Source organism: Polistes dominula, unplaced genomic scaffold (assembly GCF_049000335.1).
Source record: "Polistes dominula isolate Pdom_NZ unplaced genomic scaffold, Pdom_raw_medaka contig_26, whole genome shotgun sequence".
Taxonomy (NCBI): Eukaryota; Metazoa; Arthropoda; class Insecta; order Hymenoptera; family Vespidae; genus Polistes; species Polistes dominula.
Window position 1 is genome coordinate 874901 of NW_028300939.1, and position 23057 is coordinate 897957.

The 23057-nt window shown below is 29.9% G+C and overlaps 1 protein-coding gene across 6 annotated transcripts in view; it reads right to left on the bottom strand.

Moving 5' to 3' along the window:
• Positions 1–23057, bottom strand: part of LOC107072366 (uncharacterized) — a 134622-nt gene that overhangs the window by 34373 nt on the left and 77192 nt on the right. For all 6 annotated transcript variants that reach the window (XM_015332232.2, XM_089171470.1, XM_089171471.1 and 3 more), the window contains one exon: positions 3186–3415. In XM_015332232.2, the coding sequence (XP_015187718.1) occupies positions 3186–3415 (230 nt within the window). The remainder of the gene's footprint in view (positions 1–3185; positions 3416–23057) is intronic.

The window sequence follows — 23057 nt, forward strand, 5'->3', positions numbered from 1 at the left end:
AACTATGAGAAAGAATAAAAAAAAAAAAAAAAACAGAGAGTGTGAAGTGAGTGAAATTCATTTTCTATCAAATTGAATTTACTAGTTTTAGAAAGGAGTGTTGGCAACATTACTTGTTCTCTCTCTCTCTCTCTCTCTCATAAACCACGATCATGGCACCAGGTATCCATACGGTGATTGTTTCGGATTCCTGAAATTCTGTCTTCACTGGAAATTTGTGGAAGGTTCGATCGAACGAACGAACGAACGAACGAACGAATAGCACAGCTTGCTAGTGTATTAGTTTGCTAGTAGATAGATAGTAGGCAAAACGAGGATAAAATTAAATTTACCCGATCGCATATCTGCGGTTTTGTGAAAACTCATCCTTCTCCATTTTACCATTATCTATATCCATTATCCATATCTACAACTTTAATTTCATTTTCTTTTAATAAAATATTACATTATTGAATTATTTAAACTGTTACCTTTTTCTTTTACATATTTATTCGTATAAGAAATGTATAATTATCTGATCTTTCTCATATCATTCATTATAATTCCTGACAAGGATTACTGGGAAATATGTTTTATGAATTTTCCTTTAAAATGGAGATTTTGAAATTCGTTAACCCATCATATTAATTTTAATCTAATTTTTCTATCCATACTAAAAATACCTAACTGATATTAATTACGTAAAAAAAAAAAAAAGAAAAAAAAATCAAAAAGAAGAAGAAGAAGAAGAATAATAATAAGATGAGAAAATAGAATGTAGAAAATTAGAAAATATAAAAGGATGATATGAGGAGAAAGGTGAGATATTACTTAGTAGCACAGACAATACAGGTACTATAGGTAATCGTTTCGTTTAAGTTGGACCATCAATCCATCTTTGTCTAACCCAATGACGATCCAATCATTGAAATTCTCAGGTTTAACTTGAGATAGATAGAACACAAGCGTCACTATATTTCCCACACACAAGTCTGTGTTCTCACAGACTTCTGTCCCACAGGAGGAATCGATTTTCGGTATTACTGAGAGGGTCTAGGGGGGGGGGCGAAGGGGTTAACACGTAGTTACGATACGTACCACTAGGCCACTACCACCACCACCACCACCACCACCACTACCATCATTGCAACCCCCTTTACCTTTCCTGATCAATCTACCCTATTCTGAACGGACAACTTGCTCGCGCTTGCACACCACCTACACCGTGTTCCGTTAATTCGTTGCCTAATGAGTCACTTGTCCATCCCTTTCCTCTCTATCAACCCATCCCCACCCATCAAACTCAGTCCCCGTTTGGGTTAAGGAACGATACTTAATCTGTCAGTCAATCATTTAAGCTTTCTAATCTTCACCAGTGATCACACACATCTTATATGTGATTCTTGATTTTGTTTATTTTCATTTGAAATGGTTAACTTGTTATTTTTTTTTTTTTTTTTTAAATAAATAAGGTTGAAGAGAGGAAAGTTAATTATCCATCTATTTTTTTTTGCAAGCCCTAATTTAAACTTTCAACACTGTTAGAATGATACTTAACTCTGTGTTGGCAAAGTGTTTTGTTTTTTTATTTTTTAAATAAATAAGAAATAAGATTGAAGAAGAATATTAGATAAATTGGATAAGATTGATGAAAGAGAAAATGTGATTATTTATTCAATAATGTTATTATTAGAATTTATTCTTTGCAAATGTCAAATGATTTCATTTGCGAATCATATTTGAGAACAAATCACATGATTTATCTTTTATTGATTTCGTTAATGTGAGATAAGACAGTACAGTTGTATAATGAAAAGAAATGAAAGAAAATAAGATAGAAAATGTAATCCAAAGACAGAAGATTAAAACAAACTAAACTAAAAAGAAAAGAAAATAGGAAACAAATAAATAGGTAAAATGGTAACTGACCTGAAAAAAATAAAAATAATAATAAAAATAAAAGAAGAAGAAGAAGATAGTCTCTCTCGTATTTCATCAAGCGTGGAAAACTGACAATCTCGTTTTGAAAAGGATATGCAATGAGCAAGTTAGTATAAGAGAAAGAGAGAAAGAGAGAGAGAGAGAGAGAGAGAGAGAGAGTTGAGGATACGAAGAGAAAATCCGTTCGATCGCGAATACATTGGCAATGTGAAGCACGTTTTTTACCAATGGTACCTAAGCTTTTCTTCGTTTAACCTGCTTGAACAAACTTCCCTAGTTAGTTTATTTTCTCTATCTTTATCCACTATATTTCTCTATCATTTATCTATCAACTTTTTGTTTTGTTTTTCTTGACTTTACATTTAACTATTGGCATTACCATTACTTCAATGATATTCTAATTTATTGTGATTTATTTCTAATTTAATTTTATTCAATGTTTTATTTTTAACAACATTTAGGTTACTTTATGATTTCTACTTCGTTAAAAGAACGTTGAGGGGGAAAATAGAAAGAAAAGATGAAAAAGAAATAGGGGGAAAGAAATTTAACTGTTTAAGGGTAATAACAAAAATTGAAAACAAAGTGAGAAATATTATTATTTTTAAACGAATCAATCCAGCTTGCTGAATAAGAAGAAGAAAAAACAAATAAAAAAATAAAATGAAACAACATATTATATATTTCTTCCCAAAATGCAACAACTTGTTCTTCAGTTGTTATTCGAACTTTGATGACAAGAAATAATTTGTTATAAACATATAAAAACGAATGATAAGATAATCAAAAGTTTCTTTGGAAAAATTACATGAACAAATTTTCAATTTTCATATTGTAAAAATGTACCCTTGATAAAATAATTTGAGTTTTGGAAAGAAATATGAATTCAATGGAGGAATACAATCAAACACGTAGCAGAAAACAATTCAACAATACTAATTTCAAAAATTACATATAATCAAACTGGACTTGATTGGAAAAAATCTTGAAAATAAATTCATCGTCAAAATACGTGTTTCATTTTCTAAAAACGAATCTTCAATGATAACCTGAAATTTCATGAAACTCGTTCTTCTTTAAAAATTAAAAAACAATAATAATAAAACAATGAAGACAGATTAATAATAATAATAAAAAAAAATGATTAATGTTGTACTTCCACGAGTCAAAAAAAAAAAAAAAGAAAATAAACAAAACGTTTTTCCCTTATCAATTATTTGCAATGAAAGTTTATTTTGTTTGTACTAATCAACGTTGAGACATACCTGTAAAGTAGATAACAAACACGTATCGTTGCTTTGTTGATTACGATCGATGACAAAATTTGATGAAAGATCGGAGGAAGATATTCCACATCTTAATGGTCCACTTCCAGCAACTCTCCCATAACGTGCAAGTGCGACTGATACCGTTGTACCTGGTGGACATTTTAATGTCATAGTTTCCTCGTCACAGGATGCACGTTGATAGGTCTTCAGGGTGCTTGACAAAAGTGCTACAATAACATTAACAGAAAAAAAAAAGGGGGAACGATGGAAGACACCACATTTGTTTGAAGTCAACGAAAAAAATGATTGACCATTGCAAATACAGTGAGACAAAAAATTGAGAAGGATTGAAATTGAGGGTAAGTAAAAAAGTATAGAAAGAGATACATAAATGGAAAGATAAAATCACATGGGAACGTAAAATCAAAGTAAAAAGAATAAGAGATACAATGAAGATAAATAGTAAGAAAATAAAAAACAAAAGTAAAGTAAGAAACACACCCCCCGAAAGTAACCCGTCGAGAAAAGCAAAAAAAGTATATGTATCAAGTGGTAGAAGATAATGAAGAGAGATAGATAGATAGATAGATAGATAGATGGATAGACAAAGAATAGAAAAGAATGAACAAGTAAGAGAGAGAGAGAGTATTGAAGACCAATAGACGAGTCGTAGAGTGCCGTAGCCACAATGGCGATCGATTCAAGGGGATTCGGGGTAATTAACGAGTGGATCAGTCGGGGATTGGTTCACGAGACACAAGAGTAGGTAGATAGTAGGGTGAGTGAATGAGTGAGTGAGAGAGAGAGAGAATGAAAGAGAGGGAGAGTAAAAGAAGAATGGATGGGGGTATGAGAGTACGGAGTGTCGGGTTGGGGGTGAGGTGAATGGGATAGGGTGAGGGTGGTGTATCGATGACACGGATTTAGCCACGAAAGCACCGTAGGTTTCGTTTGCAAGCGATACATTGGTCGCGTATCGGATGCACCGAGGTGATGGTGTGTGATGGTGGTATGCAACGAAACAGTATGAGTATGAGAGAAAGAGAGAATGTGTGGGTGAGATTGGACACGAGTAGACGTCATTTGTGGGATTTAGTGCGGAGAACGTTCGGGACAGTTCGGCACGATCGGAGTTTGAGTTTGCATACGGAACCGCGAACCGTTTTTGGTTTTGAACATGCGAAATTGACGAGAGTGTGTTTTGCCATTGGTAAAAAAAATGAATTTTTTATTTTTGCACAGAATTCCGAGAGAGAGAGGAGAGAGAGGAGAGAGAGAAGATAAATGTCACGTAGTCATAGGATCGTGTCAACGTATTTTGTCATAATCGATAACGTTTCTCGTATGTTAAAAGGAAAATGGTGAAGGGGATGGAAAATTGAAATGTTGTAAAATGATATCCCATTGAAGATAATGTTTTAATAAATGTGCACATGTCCATTTAATTTCAAGATAATAATTAATGGTTTCAATGAGATTCAATGTTACCCATCAGCGAGTTTCAATCAATCAATCAGAGTTGTGTTCAGCATCAGTCCAGAATTTTTCGTACGTTCCAATGGTATGATGATGTTACATGAAAAAGAACAAAAGAAATAGTTTATATTAATATTAGATCATATTTCAAATAATCATTATAATTATTATTAATAATACAATTAATGCGTTGTTTGATGTAAAACAATATTTGTTCTGTTTAAACGATTATAAAACGTTCATTCACAGAGAATTTGATCAAAGATCTTGAGATCTTGTTCGACCTCATTGGTTAACGACTCGTGTCTCGTCTGTTAAAAGATGATACCGAGTAAGAATGAACGAGTGAAAAGGCCAAGCTTAGAATCGAATGGAAAGGGAAAGAGAGAGAGAGAGAGAGAGAGAGAGGGGGAGGGTAGAAGGGATATCTCTCAAAAGGGATCTTCGTCTCTTTTAATAACGCGAAAAGAGGAAAAAGGCAAGGATGGTTCCTTTGTTCGTTGCAGAGAATTTGCTCGTTTACTGGGTCAGCTTCGGTAAGAACTTCAAACGTTAAAGAGATAACGAGAGACCAGAGATTTAAGATGAACTACAACTAAGAGATGGTGGGGGGGGGGAGGGAGAGGTTGTCTTAAGGAGTTGTTATATTTTGTTAAGAACAAATTGTAGCTTTGTATGTACATACAAAGTGATACATAAACGTGACGATGATACATAAATTAGGAGAATATTAATTATTATTGATTGTTTTTTACATAATAAATATGTGAAAAATAAAATGAATATTGGACTATTGCAATTAATATTTTATATACACTTTATTTCCTTTGTTTTATGTTAATTTCTTGGAACACATTGCAACAATATACTTTTAACGTAATAATTGTAAAGAAGAGAAATGAATATTTAATAAATGTAATAAATATTCAATAATAATACACTTGATTTTGATTTTTATTTTTTTCTTATCATTTACTTTTTTTCTCCATTTTAATAATTCTTATAAATAATTTTATTGCAAATTTTCTTCAAGTAGAAGTAACAGGATTCTCGAGTTTTAACGAAATCGTAGTATCGTATCGTTTAATTAATTACGAATAACCAAGTCTAGAATACTTTTAAATGACTAGTTGATTAGTCTACAGTCTTCTTCTTCTTCTCCTTCTTCTTCATCGAAAGAAAAAGAAAAAAGAAAAAGAAAATTAAAAAAAAGAGAGAGTAAGATACGATTAGGTTACTAAGTCTATTTCTACGAACACTTTTCTGATGAAAACTAAATAAAATTGTTAAAGAAGTTAAAAAAAAAAAAAAATAAATTCAAGTTTGATGAGTTTTCACGTTAATGTTAAACTATCAGTGAATAGAATAAATTTGTTTTAAATTATCTAACAAATACATTCTCATATATTTGAGCGTATGAGAAAGTGAAGAATATATTTAACAAATACAATGATAAAATTGATAGAAGAATAATAATAAAAAATTTGATACATCTTTACTTAATTTTTATACATATAATATTCGTGTAGAAAATTATACATATTTTATTTTAATTAAACATCATTTTAATTCTCTCCTTTTGTTTAAATCACTATTGGGATATTACCAAAGACCAAATTCGAAATTTAATTAAACGAGTATTATACATAAAAAAAAAAAAATAATAATAATAAAAGAACCAAACTTTTCACAAGTTTTTGATTTATGGTTCAATCAAAGTATTAACTTTCATATTGCATATTTGTTCAGACAATTTTTCCAAGCAAATATAATTGTCAGAATATTACTAGAAATAAAAAAAACAAAACAAATATTGTGTGTAATATTAAAGCAAGTAAAAGATAAAAGATAAAAGATAAAAGATCAAAAGAGAAAGAAAGAAAGAAAGGAAGAAATAAGAGAAAACGGAAGTAGAACGGTAAATTCGTGAAGTTTGTTCAGCTGTTACGACCTTTCTCCACCAAGAGTCAAAATAAACATTGTATGTACAAAAGAGATATTACTATGATCTTTCATTGTCTTATTCACATATATATGCTTATTAAAATTCTAGTTAAATTATTAAAATATTATTTAATTAATGATCAATATTTTTTTAATAATTAGTTAGTTATTTAAAGTATACTTGCAACAGAATAAAATTAAAAAATTAAACAAAGGTGCTTCATGGTTTTCAATAAAGTTGCATCAGAGTTTACAAATCATCACCAAAAGATAAAAACAAATACTAGTTAGGTATATCTGCAACAAAATAAAATAAAAAGGTGCATCAGGGTGGCCTTAGGATTAGTTCATATTAAAATTTATCAAAGAATTATAAAAAATATGACAAAAAAAAAATGTTACAGAAAAATGAGAAGAAGGAAAAGTAAAAGGAAGATAAAAGAGCAAGAAAAATAGACAAAAAAAAATATTATAAAAGTAACAAAGTAATAAAAAAAAAAAAAAAAATAAGAGGACAGATTCTTTTGAAAGTCCTTTCGTTTTGATACAAAGCTTGGACGACGGGTTTACAGATGACGACGATGACGACGATTCAGAGACAGAGAGAGAGAGAGAGAGAGAGAGTTAGTACGTTGGTAAGTTAATCCGAGTTCAAAGGGCACTCGAAACGGAAGCTTACGAAGGGATTAAAGTGACGTTCTCTCTCTCTCTCTCTCTCTTTCTCTTTCTCTATCTCTCTGTTGGATCGATGTTACTAAATTGAGATGACTGATGTTAAACCGGTAACCGAAAGCTTTAAGTAAACAGAATCGAATAGCCCATAACCATCCTTTGGGATGATTCAAGGAATAATTAAATTGGAAATAATTTCTACCCCCATCCTTTACAAATAATCTCATGGATTATCTACTAGACGTAATAATAATAATAATAATAATAATAATAATAATAATAATAATAATAAAAAGAAAACGTTGAAATTTCGTAAGACGATAAAAGGGCAACGATTCGCGACGAGATTTCACTCGGATTTCTCAACAACGGAAAAGGCAACCCGTTTATAAATGCATTTGCTAAGGTATAGCAAATGATAGTGATAGTTAATGTTAGTGTAGTGGTGTAATATACATACGAAGTTACTATTACTACTATTATTCTTACAACTCTATTCGCTTTTCGTGATGGAACAAACGAAATCCGGAATCGTTGCCAAGTTTGGAAAAGTCCCATTCCCGTCATACTGAAAAGCACAGTGGTGTACATAACTTCGACCATTTCCTTCTTCACGTTGTCGTCGTCGTCGTAGTCATCCTTGTCGTAGTCCCTAGTTGTTCACCAATGAACTCCTCCTCTACTACTCAAGGATATTTCTTTTTTTTTTTTTGGTCTCCAATGCTATTATGGTTAAGTAACGCGACTACAAAGTGTTTTAACAACCACCGACAAATTACCCTTAATGTTAAACTATGAAATTTGGTCTTTTTAAATATGCTTTTAATTATTAACAATCTTTCTTTATTTTTTTGAAGTGAAACCTTCTTCAGAATGGGAGTGATTTGAAAAAAAGAAAACAAAAATCCATGTAAATATAATGAAACGATGAAACGATGAAACGATGAAGAGAGTAAAACCATAAAAAGAATTAAAAAATGAACGAAACAATAACAGACAAAAAAAAAAGAAAAATAAAATAATAATAATAATGTTGTTCGAAAGAATAAAAAAAGGATCAGGAAGGTTTGAAAATGGTTCTGGTTCCAATACAAGATCGTACGACGAAACCGAACGGTACAACGCGGTTTTATAAATTGATTAAAACCATTACTGGTAGAGTAAAGTGAACGCATACAGGGTGGGAGGGTGTAGGGTAGGGAGGGGGAGAAAAAAGGTGGGAGAAGGAGGACAAGGAGAATGAAGGGATGATTCTGAACATAGTGGGGGTGGTAAAAGAGGGACGCATCGTTGAGCTTTATCGGCACGTTATGTTCGACGGTCATAAAGCCCATTTAAAAAACGATACAAGCTATAAACGAACGTAGGAATCACCGGTCCGAAAAATGGGACGCTTGCGGACGTTCCGCAAAAAAAAAAACAAAAAAAAATCGTTCGAGATACCATCCTGAAAACGATTACGAAATGTCATCTATATGTATTTTTCTTTTCTTTTTTTTTCTTGTTTTCCCCCATACTTTTCCTATAAATTATACTCATGGAATAAACGAGCCGTTCGATTAAATTAAATGAACCCATACACACACGCATAGTTTGACAGTAGTATGTGTAGTAGAACACATTGACGTGAACACATAGATGTTTGATTTTATCTGTGATTTCTTTTTTATTTTTTTTTTTTTAAATGGAAACTTCCAACGAAGATTTCTCGATTGATTTTAGAATGAAATTTTTTTTTATTTTTTTATGGGGAAAGGAAAAAGTCACGATTCTTCTTGTGTTTTACCGTATTACGAAAAGGACGATTTTCTTCTTTGTTCTATTTCTTCTACTTCTACTTGTATTTGCAGATCAAATTGGAAATTCGATTGTTATTAGTGAAGTAATGATCTAAAAAAAAGAAAAGTCGACGTTTAAAATCGTGCTTGGTTTCTTTAGTTGAAAAAGAAATTTGTAATACTTGATTTTATAGAATCTAATTTGTTATTTGTAATAATATTATTTGTAGAATAATCGTTTTATATTATAATAAAATAACACGTGAGAGTTAAATAATTAAACGGAAAAAGATTAGTCACGTTCGATGCCAGGATTTTTACGATTCTAATAATAACAAAAACAACTATACGAACAAGCAAGCAAATCGAATGATTGGTGAATTATATTTTGTAGAATATTGGATACAACTGAACGATATGATTCTTCTATATATGTGTTCCTTTGTATGTGTTCATTCGAAAACAATGGAATATCCTATCGTCGATTAAATCAAAAGATCGGAAGGTGATCGTTTCGAAACGTCGATCATTGGGGGGACAGGTGTGTAAGCATTTTGTCCCATCGTTATTTTCAACGATTTGACAATAACACGGACAAATTCGTTTCATATTTCGTATAATATTTCGACGAACTCGTTTTAACAAAAAAAAAATTTACCTTTTTTGTTGTTTCTTTTTTTTTTTTTTGATTTTACAAATTCTTTTATCTATCTATCTATTCTACCATAATCCTTTTTTTTTAATCTTTTTACAACGTGCATTTCAAAATAATTATCATATTTCATCGAACAACGATACGAATATTTAGTTGAAATAAGCGAATTTCGATGGAATTTATTTTCAATTTGACAAATAAAATACGAAACGAATTTGTGAAATTTTTCCCCACCTCAAATTCGTGGCATTTCGATAAACAGATAATAACAAAACTAAAAAAATTATTCTCTCGTTTTTCTACCTTAAATAAAAAAAAAAAAAGAAAAAACTAGCAAATAATTAAATAGTCTTTTGTGTTTGTTTAAATCTAAAATACGTAATTGTCAAAATAATTTTCAATTGAAAAACAATAGAAAAGAATTTGCAAAATTATTCGTGGTATTTTTTTCCTTAAACAACAAACAAAAAAATATTATCGATATTTTATAAATTATTTAACAAAAATTTGCTACAAATGAAAAAAAAAAAAAACAAGGAAAAATATTCTTTCCCATTTCGTGTTAAAAATTAATTTGAAAAGTGCGAAAAAACTTGAGTTAGTTAAGTAAATTTTTTTTTGTTCAAGTTTTGTACAAAGACACGAAATCTAAACCCGATCAAAGGTTTCTACTCCCTTTTCTTTTTCCCTTTTTTTATATTTTATATTATAATAACTTCGAAGAGAGAATCTTTTTAAGTTAAAACGAAGTACTCAATGAATTTTCTTTTTTTTTTTATCTCTTCACGTCGTTATAAAAGTAAGGGACTTTTATAATCTCGAAAGATAGTTAAACGAAAAGAAGAATAACATTAAAAATCAATGTAACGAAGGAGAACACGTTTTAATAATTATATATTTTTTAAATTCATTTGAAATTCTTTCACGAGAAAAGATAAAACCGATGACTATCATTTTTATATTCAATTTTTATCATAAAACTTGATTCGTTTCATTTGAGGGTTTTATTTAATTAAAAATGTAATATCACGTTGAATATATTTCGTCAATTTTGTCATTTCAATTTCTCATTTTGAGAAAACAAAAAAAATTAAAGATTTATTATTGTATAAAATAAAATGTGTTATATTAAATATATACTTAGAAAAATACTTCGATTTAATATGAATTAAAGTAAGTTTAAGTAAAATTACCCTTATTAGATAAATTAATTATATTATATATTATATATTTATTTATTTTATTATATTATTATATTATTTTTTATATTATTATTTTACATATAATATTTTTATATTTTATTATTACAAATCTAAAATAAAATCTGCAAAATACTTCCCCATGAAAAAACATAGACTTAACTCGTTCTCAAACTTAAGATAATTATATAAAAAATTCTACACAATCAATATAATAATTAATTATATATATATATATATATACATATAAAGAAATGTAAAAATATATGTACATTAACATATTACATATGTAACTTTGATAACAGGATACTGTGGGCCAAGTATTGCAATTTCGAACTAAATGCGGTTGGGTGCGTTCATCTGCAAAGTCGCGTATCTTACGAGTTGGCATTAAATAACGAACCAACGAACGCATACTTCGCTTTATATTACTAGTATATAACTAGTATATAACCAGTATATAATCCGGAAAGTAGTACAAGCAACATATTCGCTTTGGTTAAAGTAACACCTAGCCTTACCACCAAGGACTGGTGAACACATACACACATGTGCATATGAATTCCTCTAACATAAGTCCGTATGAGTTAACTTCAGTAGCTCGTTAATGCAAACCGAAAAGAGAAACGAGAAGCAGATTCGATAAAATATTTCGATCTTGTTAGAATTATAGATAAGTAAATATGTATTTTATATATAATTAAGAAGAAACATATATGTAATGTGTATATTATATGGTAAACTTTCATATTATATATACTCAATAGTTTTCCATATAAATGTTTGACATACTAACTATTGATGAACAAATTAATTAAACAATATTTCAATATTACTTTTTAAATTTTATATATATATGATATTAATTAAAATAATAGTAGGTGTATATAAAAAGCATGTACGTTACAAATTGGTAATTATTTTTTGGAAAATATTAAATAAGTTCTCTCTCTATATATATTATTAACTAGTTGTTCGAATAATAATTGCATGTATGATATACTGAAAATTTATTACGTTCGAAATTTTGTAATAATATTTAATTATTTAAAATTTATAATAAAGAATGCATTAGTGATATAATATAAAATTAAAAAATGTAATATAAAAGTGTCATAATATATGATCTCAAATAAATGCAAGTATTGAATCAATTTAAAAAATAAATAATTAATTGACAACACACTACTAAACTTAACTATGAAATCATTATTAATAAAAACCTCCCAAAAAACAAACAAATAGAACACATTAAAAAATATAATTAAATCGTTCATTAAAAAAAAAAAAAAAGAAAAATCTTAATTTTATCCAAAATGAAACACAGAAGGTTCATATAGAATGAACGATCTTATTTGGAACGGTGCTGCAAGTGCGATAAATGAGAGTGGGTACTTTGCACCAGGGTTCTCATCTTCGATAGAAAATCTCGAGGACTTCAATCTACATATATATATACATATAAAGGTGATAAAATCGTGACGAGAAATATATTGCAAGTGAACGAAGCTGAAAACGTCTAGGAATGAAGAACGTAAACGATTTGATCAAAGATGAATGTTCAAAAGCCATTCATTCATTCTTTCATTTTTCACAATTTATCTGTGTTTTTTTTTTCTAATAGAATCAATTATTTTCATCTTCTTTTCTATAATAAAAAAATAAAAAAAAATTACATATATAATATGAAATGTAAATTATTCTTATTATGAGTCTTCATTGAAATCATTTCATTTAATAAGAAATAAAACACACATACATAGACTAAGTCTTTTAATAATTTTGTTCTATATTAACTATGACAGAATGCAAATACTGGAAATAATTTAGATAGAAATCCATTATATTACATACGTGCATTAAGATTGCTATATTGTATATATATGTATATATGTATGTATGTATATAACATTTGAATGTGACAACTCGTTTAGTTTATGAGAACATATGGTGCGTTCCATTATTCGAGTCGACACACGGTAGAGACTTTGAAGATAGAGTGAGAAAGAGAAAGACAGCGAGAGAGAGAGAGAGAGAGAGAGAGAGAGAGAGAGAGAAGGTACCATGTGTTTGCTGCAAGATAAACGGATTAATATGATGAATGCCTATACATTATGATCATACGTATTCTCTATTTCAACTTATGGAATACTTTTATCTACCTTTTCATTAATTTTTCGAATAATTTCATTGAAAAGTTCATACCATTCGATTTGTTCTTTTATTTTTTTTTTTATATCAGAAACATCACATGAGTATACTTTTTTTTATTAATTTTATTTGGAATTTATTTGAATGAAATCATTACCTTGACGAGTTATGATGGTAATGGTATATCTATGATAGTTTTTCTTAGACACTCTAGCATCGATTAAATTTTTGTTATTACACTTGTGCATTGATTGAATTTTTCGTCGACACGACACTCGTGCATTAAAAAAAATAAAAAAACAAATGTTATAACTTGTTTGAATTCGTGTCTCAAGCATTAATAATAAAAAAGAAAAGTTAATAATAGAAAAGTACACATACAATTGTAATTAATAGATTTTTCAAATGAAATTTTCGATCTAACTGGTTACTAAAAGGTAAGATGGGTTTGAGAGATAAAGGGGAAAACGTGGTCGCATTAAACGACCCACCCTCTTCTTCCTACCTCCATTCCCGCCCCCCACCCCTCCCCTCCCCTCCCCTCCCCCGAAATATCCTCACGTTCGTGACAACGATGATACGCAATTTCAAGGGAAAATGGTTTCCTTCGAGAGAAATATCGCGTAGTTCGTGCACGCAAGGAAAATTACAAAGCCGCTCGTTTCGTTCGTTCATTCGGTCTACTCTTCGTTGTCTCTTGTCATAGTTGTCCTATTCCTCGTGTCTTTTACTATAATAAAAGAGAAAGGATAGATAAATGTGAGTGAAAGAGAAACGACATGACAGTTGGGTCATACGAACGAGTTAACATAATGAAATGGCAATTAATGTATGTTAACATTTTAAGGTCATCAAAATTAAATATCAAAATGTTCTCTTACAGTATTACGAAAAAAAAAAAATTGTGAAAGACTTGCAATAATATAAGGTGTCTAAAAAAAAAAAATGATTAATTCAATTAGAGAATGGTTTGATATAAAAAAAAATTGTTTAAAGTGAACACCTTGTAATATTTCAATAAATGGCAATTAATGTTAACATTTTTAAGATCATCAAAATGAAATATCAAAATGTTCTCTTACAGTATTTACGAAAGAAAAAAAAAATATGGGAAGAAGAAAAGTAATATAAGGTGTCCAAAAAAAAAACGTGATGAATTAAATCAGAAAAAAGAATGAGTTAACAAAAAAAAAGAAAAAGATTGTTTAAAGTGAACATCTCGTAATAAATCATCAAACGTCACTGATTAAATTTTATTTTCTTCTCTCTCTCTCTCAAGATTAGTATCACAAAAAAAAAAGTGAATTTAATTAGAATTACACCTGTTACAATAGATGACTTGAGCCGAGACACTAATACGTAACAAAAGTAAGAAATAAGTTAGAGAAAGAAAGACGAACTTGCTTTAAAAGAAGGTAAAATGAGCAAAACCTAAGGCCGGAAAGTCGTAAATAGGGTAAAGAAAAAAGGGGGAAAAAAATAAGAAAAGGAAGGAGAAGAAGGATGAATAAAAAGGGAATAAAAAAAAAAAAGAAAAAACAAGTAGGGTGAGACTTAATTAAATTGTTTTTAAAGCACACCATTTACGCGAATGCTTCTATGAATATTAAAGTCCGATTAATTAGTTTTTTTTTTCACGAGATGCTAGAGAAACGTGGTCTCCTTTTCTTTCTTTTGGTTTCTTTTTAATTTTTTTTTTTTTTATTTTCATACTTTCTTTCTTTCTTTCTTTCTTTCTTTCTTTCTTTCGTTGTTGGAATCGTACTCGAGAAAATAAAACTTATTTCTTTTTTTTTTCTGTGAAAAAAACTTCTTCTCAAAGTTATGAGAAAGAAATACTTAATCTTTTTCTTCTTTTCCTATCTTCCTCTCATTTTGCTCTTTTTTATTTTTTCTTATCTTAAACAAGATGATTATACCCACGTCGCGAATTTGCGAATTTGATGAAACGATATGTTCTCCTTGATAAAAAAAAAAAAAGAAAAAAGAAAAGAAACCGTGGCCTCGTAACGAGGTATCATTAAACGCCCACGTAGCCCTATTAAATTTCCCCTCTTCGATTTATACACACACGCACACACACATGTAGTAAGACAGACAGATACATATACATATACATTTTAATATACATAGAACTTAAACATACACATTTAAACATACACGCACATCGTAAGATCGAATCTTACCTCGTTTCGTTTCTGTGTGTCCTGTGTGTCTATGTAAATGTGAGTATGTGTTTATGTATGTAAAAAAAAATTCGTGAAGAGAATAACCGATCAAATGCAAATTCGTCGATATTTATAATATATATATATCATGGTCGGATATTTTTCATCGTATCGTTGGATATCGATCGTTGTTGGGTTGGTTGAGTTGGTTTGGTTTGGTTGGTTGGGAGTTTTACGTGAGTGGAGTTTCTTGAACGTGTAATATCGTAACACGTCTCGTTTAATAAACTCTGACTATTAATCATCACCGAGTTAACGAACTTTCTTCGATATTCTAGCTTGAGAATCGTCTTTTCGTAATTCGCTACGTCGTAATTATCGAACTAAACGTTTTGTTATATATCTTTTCTGTTATTATAACTGATTGATTACACCTTTATTATATATCAACGTATTAAATGTTATATATTGTTTATATCAAATAGATTTTTAATTCGTTTCACAAATGTGTCTCATAATATAATCAAGAAAATCTTATTAAAGAGGAATAACAAAAAGTTTGATACACACGTCTTTAAGTCAACGAATTACCTGAAGATCTTTTTAGGAAATTTTATTTTTTAATATTCAAACATTATAAATACTAAAATATTTTGATATTTCATTTTGATTTAGTGTTGAAATTAATTGCCATTTTATTGAAATATTACAAGGTGTTCATTTGAAACAATTTTATTTTTATGTCAAACCTTTCTCTAATTGCATTCATCATTTTTCTTTTGGACACCTTATATTATTTTTCTTCATTCGAATATTTTTTTTTTTAATTATATTTTAAATATTTCATTATTATTATTATTATTATTATATTAGCATTTATTATAAGGTTAAACACTTTATTGGCATATTAAAATAGGAAAATTTAATCTTTCACATTGCATATTATGAGCGACATTGTTCGTCTCATGGGATCATCTACCAATATTAACGTAACTTGTAATTCCCATGGAGACGTAGAATTAGGAGAAGGGAAATTTCCATTATTGGACAATTTTAACGCTTCGTCGAATCTCATTTTCAACCTCGTTCCTTGGATTATTCGTGTAACAGACAAGGATACCTTTTTTTTCTTTTTGGATTATCAATTAAATTCCACGCTCGAATGCGTTTAAAAGCAAGCAGCGATAAAGGAAAAGAAGAAGAAAAGAAAAAAAAAAGAAACAGAAAGAAAGAAAGGAAGGAACGAGAGGAGGAAAAAGAAATCTCAAACGTCGTGGAAACTGAATTCCAACGCTCGCCCTAGAATCCCTACGACCCTACTACTACTACTACTACTACCACGATCGACAAACCAAACTAACCCAACGACGTGGTTAAATTTTCACAAGGGGTTGGGGAAAAAGAAAAAGAAAAAACAAAGAAAGATAAGAACAAAATAATTTTCTGACACCCTGTTTTTTCTTTCCCAACCTCTTATTCCCTCCCTCTCTCTTTTATTTTCTCATCCCTTGACGAAGAAATATTAAATACACACACGTGAGTGGAAAATTAATTTGTTTTTTACCTACGAAAATGTGCGAGGATGATAAAAAGTAAAAAAGGGAAAAGTAAGTGAGAGTCAAGGGTTGTAAAATGATGTCGTTGGGATGACGATGACGATGATAATATATTTCGAAGGGTTTAAAAAGAATTATAAACCTCGATAACGTATGGAGACACTTCTCGGTTCGGTTGAAATTAACTTTGAAAGTTTTGGTTGGTCGTTGCGTAGTCGCGACTCGCGGTTCTTGCGGTTTATACCATATCCCTTTCTAACGTCCCTTTTACCATACACCGGTAACGAATGTTGCTAGCTCATGATTTATGCTAACGATAATTTACGAGCATTTTCTCTGTAAACTCGTACAGTGAAAATCCCTGCACTTTCGTTCTAGGCTTGTGTCAAACATTAACGGTAAAGATATGTGTTTTATTTTTTTATTTTACGCGTTGTCTCACAATTTTCATTTTTTAGTAACAATACTTTAAAAGAGTAATATCAATTTAAAAAAAAAAAATATCACACGTGTTACATGTGTGATTACGTGACACGTAAATTGAAATACATAAACAAATGCATACCTGTCTTCTATCTCATTTTATTTTTAGTGCATAATTATGATCATCGAATGAATAAAATAATTCAATTGAATTGTACAAAATATTTCTTATAAAATGAATATAAGAATAAGACTATACTTTAAAATAAATATTTAATGTACTTTTCTAGATATTGAGAAACAAAAAGAAATAAAGTAGACAGAGATGGATAGAAGAAAGATGGAAACAAAGAGAGAGAGAGAGAGAGTATATAGAAAGAAAGAAAAGTGAAGTTGAGTAGGGCAAGTTTCGAAATCCGAATAGAGAGAAAGAGAAAGAGAAAGAGAGAGAGAGAGAGAGAGAGTGGTACGTAGGATAACACGAAAAAGCGATTACGTTGGGGACGTTTTAAAGGAGAGAAAATGCGTTTGTCCTTTGCGAATCTAGGACGAAAGTACCAAGAGAAAACGCATTTTAGTGACCACCGAGAAAGAAGGATGGAAGTTGGGTGAGGGGGTGAGGGAGGCTTCATTCCTTTTCACGTCGTCGATCTTGGTGATGGTGAGATGGTGATGGTGTTGATGGTGGATTGGTTGCAACATTGAAAGATCTTCCTCTAACTCAAACTCCCTTTCCTTCAAACCCACCCACCACACCACACCACACCACCCTGACACCCCCATTTCCACTTCTACTTCTCTTTTTAGTTTTTGTTTTTTTTTGCTTTTATTCTTTTTCTTCATCGTCACCCACTTTTAAGAAGAAGAAGAAGAAGAAGAAGAGACTTACGTAGACATAAAGATCTTTGAAAAAGGTTTTCCCTTTTCTTTTATTCTCGTTGAGATGGAAGAGGCAATAACGAGAAACGTCGGACACAGTCCAACGTCTGGACCATTTCCAAAATGATCCTTGAAACAAAAGCGAGAAAGCTTTGGAATACCACCACCACCATCATCATCATCATCATCACCATTTTATCACAATTGCTATGGTCAAATTTATGGATAAATTTTGATGTAGAATAAAAGATAAAATGATACGAAATGTTTGATGAACTTTGATAAAATACAATGAAGAAATTATCTTTAAATTATTCTAGTAATAATAAAACAAAACAAAAATAAACTTGGATATTATCCAAGATAATTAGAAGATGAAAAAATACATATGCACATAGATAGATATAAGTGTTACACAAACACACATACGTTTTAAATGTGTTATCTCGTTTTGATTGTCCTATCTCTTTTTCACTTTGAAAACTCTTTCTTTCCCTTTAAGGAATAATAATGCGATAAACGAAACGAGTCTCTAAAGGGACGAACAATTTTTCATACTTGGGATTAAATAGATTAGCTTTTATCTCTCTCTCTTTCTCTCTCTGCTCTCTCTCTTTCTTTCTCTCTTTTACAGTGATGAAATTCAACGTAGTTTTCCCAACGAGATCGACGTTTCCCGTACACCACGAAACCTGGTTCACCGAGAGAGTTGCACATTTTAACCGAGATATACCGCGTAAATGAAATTGTAATTGAAACGTCACCGTGTTACTGACCTCTAATAAAAAATCCTATACACTTGAATGCTTTGTTCATACCGTGTATATATATATATATATATATATATATCGTGGGTATATTTGTGTGAGAGCCTGTGTTAATTTCGTGACAATTTTTCTCCTTTTGTTTTAATTTTCATTTCCTTTTTTTAATTTTTTTTTTATTATATTTCCTTTGACTGTATTTTTTTATTCTTTTCTATAGGACCAATTAAACTTTTATTTAATTATTATAGCGTTACTCATTAGTTACAATCTTTATTAATTACTTATTACTATTATTATTATTATTAAATTTATTATTAATTTTTTATTATATCGGTGATATTTTATTTTAAACGACACGATAATTCACGAATGAAGTTTTATATTAAAACATTTGTTAAGTCTTTCTTTTTATTTTTTTTTTTACTTAGGATTTCATCAGTGTTATCTTTAACTAAACAACCTAAAAAAGTTATTTCATTAGTTCTAGGAGTAATTAATTTTTTTTTACCGAAAGTAGGTTGCTAGTCTCACCCTCAAACCTTTAACTTTATTTGGGGACTGTGCTGTTTGAAATAATTGACAAACAAATTTGTTTTTTTTTGTTTACCATTAGACTACTGTCATAATTATGAGCACATATTATTAATCGTTGATAAAAGAATAATTGTTTATTGATTGTTAATAATATTAAATCTTTAATAATAACGTAGAAATTCTAATTGCACGTGTATCTAAATACGTGGAAGAACATGACGTTGCATAATAGAGGTACGTGTTACGTCAAGATAGGAGAAATTTCCTTAAGGAAATGGGAATCGGGACTGGGAAGTGAGAATGAGAGATAGATAGATAGAGAGAGAGAGAGAGAAAGAGAGAGAGACAAACCTGTATATATATATAGTGAAACAGAGATAGAAAGAGAAACAGACAGAGAGACAGACAGACAGAGAGACAGATAGAGTAAGAGAGAATAAGATAAAGGAGAATAGTCGTGAAACGCGTGACAAACGCGTGCACCTACGTGCATCTACGTTCACCTAGATACGAATTCTCGCACGCGTCTTCTATGATTCTCTCTCTCTCTCTCTTTTCTATGATCCTTGTGTGTCATCGAATATCTTGTGTGAGATTTGCAAGCCCACAAATAACATGTTCGAGGAAAGTGCATATGAGTTTTGTATGAGACAGACGATAATTAAATGTACGTAATTCACTTTGTGCAATATGATTTTGTGTATGCACCACACATTTATTGTATGCATTCTATTTTAAGTTGTGATGTACACAGAAATTTTTTAATTCAACAAATTTACAATTTAAAATTATTATTATCAATCGATAGATATATATATATTTTATCTTTTGAAATAATAACTTTTTCATCCCCAATTCTTATTTGAAAAAATAAAAAAAGATATTTAACGTCAAAAATAGCCATTAAAATGAAAATATTTCACTTGCACGTTCTATACACGTACGAATCCCTTTACTAAACGTAGAACTCTTTACTAAATTTAGCGATAATTCGAATACCTGTTCTCAAGCTTTTCCTAAAGTATCGGAACGAATGAAAATCAAGATAAAAAAAGAAGAAAAAAAAAGATAAAAAGAGAAAGATGAAATTAGAATATAAATGTGAATTCGATCATAGGAACGTGCAGAATATACTCGTCGTAAAATTGTCGATGTAAATAGAGAGAAAAAGAGAGAGAGATAGAAAGAAGGAGAACATGTTCGGAAGAGAGGAGGTAGAGAAAATTGAAGGGGAGGAGGAGGAGGAGAAGAAGAAGGGGTTGAGATGAAAGGGAAGTAGAGATTGAGATGAAGCAGAGAAGAGAAATCTGAGATAATTTAACGACTCCTTTGAGAGTAAGAGAGGACCGTTTCTAGATAAGTTTTATCGTGTAAAAAGAGGAAGGAGAGACAAGTAAAAGCAGCAAGAAAGAGAGAGAGAGAGAGAAAGAGAGAGAGAGAAAAAAAGGAAGATTTTACCGTCTGGCAGGCGTTGAAATCGACGTGCACCATCGATAGTATATGGGAGGGTGAAAATGGTGAGGAGGGTGGTGGTGGTGGTAGTGAAAAGAAAGAAGAAAATCTTTTCTAACGTATTGAATGCGATCGGTTCGACGTGCACGAATCCAAATGGTCTTGGATGGTTAAATCGTACAGCTTATTACTCCAAATTCTATGTCCGTATATTTCTCGACGAAGAGTTATACGAGCCAATAAAAATGTCACATGGATAAAACTCGATCTATATATAGATATATATATATATGTACGTGAAAGATTTTAAAGAACTTTTATTTTGTATTTTCTTTTTTTCATTGTCGAAAATTGAAGTAAATCGTACTGGGAATCTACCATAGACAAAGATAGTGATAGATAGATAGATAGATAGATAGAAAATAGATGGATAAATATATATGTATGTATCGTATATCTATAAGGATAAAATTTAAATTGATCATTTTTAGTTGAAACTCAAATCTCAGGATGAAAAAGTTTATTCGTCGATAGTTTTACTTATTCTGTTCTTCTTCTTCTTCTTCAAAGAGATTGAGAAACTTAAATTGAATTATAATATTATACCTACTTATAAAACTATATATATATATTATACTTTCTTAAATATATTTATTTAACAAAGATTGGAAATATGTTTTATATAAAAGTTAGATTAAGATGAATAATAAATAATACAAAAATAGAATAAATTGAATAATAGAAAAATTATTTCAAATAATTACAGTCAATATTACGTATAAATAAAATTATTTATATATTATAAATATTATATATTATTTATTTTTATTCATATTTTATTTCATTTCTTTCTTCATACATATTATATACATACAATTATATATCAATGTATCATTTGATATACGTTATTGCCATAATATATTAATAATCTCACGATTTTATATATATATATCAATGATCAATTTTGGAAATCCTTTGAGTAAATATGTATATAAAGATTGATCGTATATAATTTTTGTGTTTCTTTTCTGATTGGATAAATCATACTCACAACGGTTTATTGTAAGAAGAGAAACATTTTGGCACGGTTCCACGATGCACGTTGAACTCCGGAAAACTTAAAGTTAACCGAAACACTGACTCAAAATAGACCCTTCGCCACGTGGCAAATACTCAAAAGAAGAAGAAGAAGAAGAAGAAGAAGAAGTAGTAGTTGAATAAAAAGAATAAAAAGAAATGGAAGTAAAAGCAAGTTCGCGGACAAGACGTGTTCACGCTAGAAAGCTGATATCTCTCTCTCTCTCTCTCTCTCTTAGTGTGTTTCTCTTTTTCTGTTTCCTCTTACTTACTCACTTCGGATGCACTTGGAAGAGTTTAAACGATTCAAGCGTTCTGAAACGAGTTTCATCGAGTACCACCGATGGAATGCGAATGAGCGATACTCCATGGCAGAGAAACGTGACGCCGGTCGAACCTTAATCGAGTTTTCCAACGTCTTCTCGCTCGATAAGGAATTCCAGCTTACCGGGTGTTTAATGAAACTCCACCTTCACCACCTTCACCTCCTCCTATTACCTTCCATCCAAAGTCAAGACCCATTCTTGTCTTACTTATTAACGAAAAGACAAATCTTTCTTATTCGTCTTCTTATTTTACTTCATTTCATACATGTGATACTATATTATGGTTTCATTTGATAAATTTATGGGGGTTGTGTAATAAAACACCCTACTGTTTTTCCTTCCTTTCAAAATTGAGACCCATACCTGTCTTTCTTTTTAATCTAAGGTCAATGTTTTCTTATTCTTTTTATTATTTGATTTACTTTCAATAATAATTAATAATATATTATTGTAATAATAATATAAAGCTTTCTTATTATTTATCACGAACCAAGTAATATTATTTTTATTTTATTTTTATTTTATTAATATTTTTTCTTTGATAAATCAAATAATAAACCAATGCATAATTTAATAAGTTATATTAATAATATATTATTGTAATGATAATACAAACCCTTCTTATTTTATTTTAATTGTATTTTATTAATTTTCTTTGATAAATCAAATCAATAAACCATTGTATAATTATTATAAGTTATTTTTAATATTGCAATATTTGAGATATAGATAAATTAAATATCTAGATATAATATTATTATTACATATATAACAAAGTTCTAAATCATCGGAAATCCCAAATTACGAGCATC